The 6409-nt window shown below is 41.6% G+C and overlaps 1 protein-coding gene across 3 annotated transcripts; it reads left to right on the forward strand.

Annotated features, from left to right (window-relative positions):
• Nucleotides 1-391: 391 nt before the first annotated feature.
• LOC126637150 (zinc finger RNA-binding protein-like) lies at nt 392-3830 on the forward strand. 3 transcript variants are annotated; one of them, XR_007628221.1, is made up of 3 exons: nt 392-685; nt 1578-1768; nt 3626-3745. XR_007628221.1 is itself a non-coding variant. In XM_050310087.1 (3 exons), the coding sequence occupies exons 1-3, from the start codon at nt 579-581 to the stop codon at nt 3773-3775; spliced, it is 456 nt and encodes a 151-aa protein (XP_050166044.1). In that variant the 5' UTR covers nt 392-578; the 3' UTR covers nt 3776-3830. The 3 variants fall into 3 exon arrangements, 2 of the variants coding, with proteins under 2 accessions (XP_050166044.1, XP_050166045.1); XM_050310087.1 differs by having other exon boundaries at nt 392-693; nt 3626-3830; XM_050310088.1 differs by having other exon boundaries at nt 392-681; nt 3626-3790.
• The last annotated feature ends 2579 nt before the right edge of the window (nt 3831-6409 follow it).

Genomic DNA, 6409 nt, shown 5'->3' on the forward strand with positions numbered 1-6409 from the left:
TTTTGGAGGGAGAATAAAAAGCAACCAGGCAACAAAACAGTCACGTTGTAAACATTTTGCTCAAACTGTTTCTTGAATTTTACTGGCTTGTGAGTTTATTGGTTTTCTGTTCTCATCTACACAACTTTTTGAGTAAATATCTGAATTTCTAGTGTAAATAAGCAACCTGAGATAAGTATTAAATATTTCCTTGTTACAGATGACAAGAACTTTTATATGTCCCTTTTTTTTCCCCCGAGATCATTTTTTGTAAAGAGGCAATAACTTAAATATAAATATCAATATAACTATTTATTGATGTTTTTGTTAAAGCTTCAATAACTTATAACAAGTTCTTTTTTTTATAGCTACCCCAGGGAGATAATATTATGAATTTTTTGTTATTCTTATAGGTAGTAAAGTTGCATACAAAACTTGGCAAACCCATTCCTTCAACTGAACCAAATGTGGTTATCCAGGCTACTACTTCAACATCTGCATCTGCTTTGAAACCAACTGCCTCTGCTTCAAATATAGCAACTAGCAGCAGTACTGTGACCTCCTCTGCTGCATCCTCTGCAGTGAAAATTCTTACTCCCATGGCAAATGCACCACTTAACATTGTGTCCAACAACAAAACATCTTCAACTGCTGCTAATATAGCTGTAAAGAAAATATCTACACCAAAAATAAACTTTGTTGGCAAGTACAGAAGTCAGTCTTTATTTTGAAACCTAACCTATTCTACGTTTTTTAAAGATCTTAGTGCATCATGTACAAATGTAGTTAACTTTCTGCATAAGTAATTCTGTTGTGTTTAAGGGAATTACTGATAGGGGAAAATAAGAATGTGTATAAAAACTTTACTTCACAATTTATACTGTTTTCTGCCCTTTTGTCTCCACCTGACCTTTCCTGGAGGCTTCATAAGAAGCCTCCCGCCTTTGGTTTCTTATGTAGTAGCTGTTGGAGTATTGCAGATTATAGTCCAGTTGGTCCTAATTTCAGTTCACAGCATGGGCTGTTAAGACAAACTGCAGTAGGTTGGCAGTTGGCAACTATGAAACTGAAACATTGTTGTAACACTGTAAATCTAACAGTGGAAACTTTTGAAATAAGCATGACAGACATTTAGGGACAGAAAGCAGTTGTTCAACAGTAAGATAACCTGCTCTTGAAAGACAGACCTATGCATTTGCAGCACAAAGTATGCTACCTTTATTAGTACAAACGTTAAAAAGTTTTGAGGTACTTTCTTGGATCCATTTGCAAAAAGAGAAAATAAATCTGATGGGAAACAAAATTAAAATATATTTACTGAGTTGTTCCCATTCAGTCCTATCTCTTGAAAAAGCATGAAAGTGAATTATGGCAATTGAAACTATATAAAGCAAAATATTGCTTGCTAAAATAAGTTTTTCTTAAACTTTTTTAAAAACCTTTTAGTATTTAAAATGTTTGCTTTATTAAATTATAAAAGACTGATAATACTTTGACCAGAACATTGATACTTGCAAATGAAGTCTTCAGTTTCCACATCGTGTGTAATCATATTCCCATTTTATGAAAGTTAGTGATTTAACTTTTTTGATTTGCAGGTGGTAATAAACTTCAGGCAACAGGAAGTAAACTGGAGGAAATGAAATCAGCTGAAAGTATTAAAACAACTGCTACTACAGTAAAAACACAGGAAGTAAAACCAGACACAGCAGCTGAACCCATGACTCCTACAACTCTTGCAGCCTTGCAAAGTGATGTCCAGCCAGTGGGCCATGACTATGTGGAGGAGGTATTGATATGAACATGTGGATTATTTTTTAACTGTTATATGGAGAGAGGCTCCAGTTCCTTCATCATCTTTGTGGCCTTTCACTGAATTCTTTCCAGTATGTTCATGTCTTTCTTGCACTGGGGAGCCCAGAATTGGACACAAGACTCCAGGTGTGGCTTCACCAGTGCTGGGTTAGAGAGGAAGGATCAGCACCTGCTGGCAAGATATTGTTTAATGCAGTCCAGGATACCATTCACCTTCTTTGCTATAAGGGCACATTGTTGGCTCAAGTTCAGCTTGGCATTCACCAGGACCCCCCACAGCCTTTTCTGGCAAGCTGCTTTCCAACTGGGTGGTCCCTCAGCCTGTTGAGATCTCTGGATGGCAGCACAACCCTCTGACATATCAGCCACTGCTTCCAATTTTGTGTCATCAGCAAACTTACTGAGGGTACGCTCTGCCCAGTCATCCAGATCGTTAATGAAGATGTTAAATGGAACTCGACCCAACATTGAACCCTGGGGTACACTACTAACTACTGGCCTCCAACTAGATTTCATTCTACTGATTACTACCCTCTAGTCCTTGCCATTCAGCCTACTTTCAATCCACCTCACTGTATGTTTATCCAGTCCGTACATCAAAACTTTGTCTATGAGGATATTATAGCGAAACTGTGTCAAACACCTTACTGAAGTCCACATAGTAGTGGTTTTGACCCTGGCCGGATTTCAAATACCCACCAAAAGCTGCTATATCACCCCCCCCCTGCAACTCCACAGAGGAGAGGAAAAAAATCAGCTAAAGAATTCCTGAGTAGAGATAAGAACTGGGAGACTCCTTTACTAATGGGCAAACCAGACTCAAAGTGGGGAATTGAACTTAAATTTATTACTAACAAGATAAAACCTAAAGAGTGAGAAATAAAACAGTCTTAGAAACACCTTCCCCCCACCCCTCCTTCCTTCCATGCTCTTCCTTCTTCCTCCTCCAGCAGTGCAGGGGAATGGGAAAGGATGGGGGTGAGGTCAGTTTTTGTTTGAGTCCATCCCTCAGGCAACAGTTCTTCTCATTTTGCTGTCCCATGGATCACTCTTTCATGGAATGCAGTTGGGTCTCTGCACTCTGAAGGTCTTCCATAGTCTATGGGGGGGACACCTGTGTCACTATGGTCTTCACTACGGGCTTCCAACCCGTACATCAACACTTTGTCTATGAGGATATTATGGCAAGACTGTGTCAATCACCTTACTGAAGTCCACATAGACAATATCAACTGCTTTCCACTCATCTACCAGGCCAGTCACTTCAACACACAAGTTGATCAAACATGACTTTCTTTTGGTGAAGCCATGCTGACTACCGATGATGATTTTCTTGTCCTTAATGTGCCTGGAAATGGTTTCCAGAATTAGTTGCTCCATCACCTTCCCAGGAATTGAGGTGAGGCTGACTGGCCTGTAATTCCCTGGGTTCTCCTTGAAGATAAGAGGGACAAGGCATTGAACCTGTAAAGGCTTGAGCTATGTTTATGTTTTTGTATTGTGCATGTTTCTTTTGACCTCAGTAGGGCATTCTTCATGTTGGTGACATGAGATATGTGGATGAAATCTGATGTAAATTTTTCATCGTTTGTACTTATTTAACTCATTATGTTCAGGGTCAAGTTTAAAGCTGTGGAAGAACTTTGTTACCAATCACAATGATGTGTCTATCAGAATTGAAAGTTCAATTTTACCTTTTTTCAGTTACTGTGTGTATTTTTAAGCATGTTTTGAAATGGGTAGACATTATCCAGTGTCACTGAATTAGATTAATTTTTACATCAGCTTTTGTTAAAAAAAAAGTAAAGGTGTTATAACTTTTATTTTCCAGGTAAGAAATGATGAAGGAAAGGTGATCCGCTTTCACTGTAAACTTTGTGAATGCAGTTTTAATGATCCTAATGCCAAGGAGATGCACTTAAAAGGGAGGCGTCACAGACTTCAGTATAAGGTTGGTAGAAATGCTAATACTTTTATGTGAAAATCTACCAGATGTCAGCTGACTGATTACATGTTGTACTGGGTTTCTGTGTCCAGGCTTTGGTGGTGCTGGGGCTATAGGGGAGACTTCTGTTAGAAGCTACTGGAAGCTTCCCCCCATGTCCCACAGAGCCAAGGTCAACCGGCTCCAGGACAGACCCACTGCTGGCCAAGGCCAAGCAAATCAGGAGTGATAATAATGCTTCTATGATAACATATTTAAGAAGGGGAAAAAAAAGTTGTTGGGCAGAGGAACACTGCAGTCAGGGAAGAGCAGAGTGAGAACACATGGACAACAATGTAGACACTAAGGTCAGTGGAGAAAGGATAGGGAGGTGGTACTCCAGGCACCAGAGTTGAGGTTCCCCTGCAGCCTGTGGTGCAGAGCATGGTGAAGCAGGCTGTCCCCCTGCAGCCCATGGAGGACCACTGGGGTGCAGAGATTCACCTGCAACCCATGGAGGAGCCCACGCTGGAGTGGGTGGATGTCTGAAGGAGGCTGTGACCCCATGGGAGGCCCATGCTGGAGCAGTATCCTGCCAGGGACGTGCAACTCATAGAGAGAGGAGCCCATACTAGAGCACATTTCCCTGTTAGGACTTGTGGCCCTGTGGGGGACCCATGTTGGAACAGCTTGTTTCTGAAGGACTGCACCCCATGGAGAAGTGACTCATGTGGCAACAGTTTTGTGAAGAACTGTCTCCCATGGGATGGACTCACACTGGAGAGGTTCCTGAAGGTCTGTCTCCTGTGGGAGGGACCCCACGGGAGCAGGGGAAGGACCCCTCTCCCTGAGCAGCAGCAGAAACAACTGACTGTAACCCCCATTTCCCATCTCCCTGCACTGCTAGGGGGAGGAGGTAGAACTTTGAAGGAAAGGAGGGCTGGGGGGAAGGTATTTTTAAGACTGTTTTACTTCTCGCTCTCTTTCTCTGATCCTGTTAGTAATAAATTTAATTTATATCCCCACTTCAAGTCTGTTTTGCCCATGATGGTAATCAGTAAGTGACCTCTCCCAGCTCTTATCTCAACTTTGAATCCTTTGTTGTATTTTCTTTCCTCTGTCCAATTGCAGAGGGGAGTGAGAGAGCAGTTTTAGTGAGTACCTGGCATCCAGCCAGGGTCAACCCGCTACACGTGTTCTTACATTTAAAGACTAGTCAGAAGTAGGTGCTCTGAGTAAACAGCATATTAAAAAAGCTAGAGAAATATATTTCTTAAGGAGTATAGTCTTTAAAGTTGTATTGCCTAAAGACACTGTGGAGAAAAAGACTCCAGGCCAATTTAGTGTATAAGGTAAAATATTGAATACATTTTACAAAAGCTAAATGCAAATTTTGGTTCCAAACCCAATCCATAGCTACCAACTGTACAGATAATATGTATGGAAGAAACAGTTTAAACCACATCCTCTTCATCGCTGTCAGGCTCTGATTTGCTAGTTGTTCCAGGAACAGAAGCTTTCTTAACTCTGGAGTAATGAAACCAGGGTCCTTTGCCAGCAACTTTTACTGCAGTGAGGGAGGTCAGCAGGACTTGGAATGGTCCTCTCCACTTGACTCGCAATGGGTCACTGTCCTACCATTTAACGTAGACCCGGTCTTCAGGCTGGAATTGATGAGCAGGGGTGTCCAATCCTATGGGTCTGGATAACTCGATGAATTTCCTGGAGTTTCTGTATAGTAGAGCCTAGAGCCATTAAATACTTTTGTAGATCAACTTTTCCCCTCATGTGGATGTCCCCGGGAATATGTGGAGCTTGATATGGTTTTCCATATAATATTTCATAAAGACTTATCTCTCTGCCTTGGTTGTATGCGAATTCTCAACAGAGCTAGAGGCAAAACCTGAACCCAAGACATAGATGTTTCCTGACAAATTTTACCAATCTGCATTTTAAGAGTACCATTCATACTTTCAACTTTGCCACTTGCCTGAGGTCTGTAGGGAGTATGCAGGTCCCAGACAATTCACAGGAAGCGACGAATCTCCTTCACTACTGTTTCAATAAAATGTGTCCCTCTATCTGATGACATTCCTAGAGGAACCTCAAACCTTGGAATTATATGGTTGAGCAAAGCTTTTACCACTTCCCTTGCTGTGTTAGTGCGACAGGGGTAAGCTTCAGGCCATCCACTGAAGGTGTCAACCAGTACCAGTATGTATTTGTACCTCTCCCTTGGTGGTAACTCAGCAAAATCTATTTGCCAATAATCTCCGTGAAGGTTCCCAGCCTTTGTTACCCCTAGCATCACTCTCTTGCTTGTATCAGGATTTCACATTTACTTACAATGGATTGCCCGACTTTGGTCATACCTGTCCCTATTTCTACCTTCTTCAGATGTTTTAGAAGTTTTTCTGTTCCCCAGTAGGTAACCTCATGTTCCTGCAGAACTATCTCCCTGAGGAGCTGGAGTGTGACCACAACCTGTCCTGTAGGTGTAACAGCATTTTCCTTGATTTCAGCATTAAGGGATTTAATTAACTGGTGGTCTTTTTCATCATATTTTGGGGTGAACCCTGTCAGATCGGTTTCCTTCTGTGGTATTACTGCTAGGATACCTTTTTCTGCAAACCCTTTTGCCTCCCAATTTGGGAGTTGTTTTCCCCTTTTGATGAACTCTGCAATGCATGG

This window comes from Myiozetetes cayanensis, unplaced genomic scaffold (assembly GCF_022539395.1).
Source record: "Myiozetetes cayanensis isolate MyiCay16 unplaced genomic scaffold, myiCay2020 scf1449, whole genome shotgun sequence".
Classification (NCBI taxonomy): domain Eukaryota; kingdom Metazoa; phylum Chordata; class Aves; order Passeriformes; family Tyrannidae; genus Myiozetetes; species Myiozetetes cayanensis.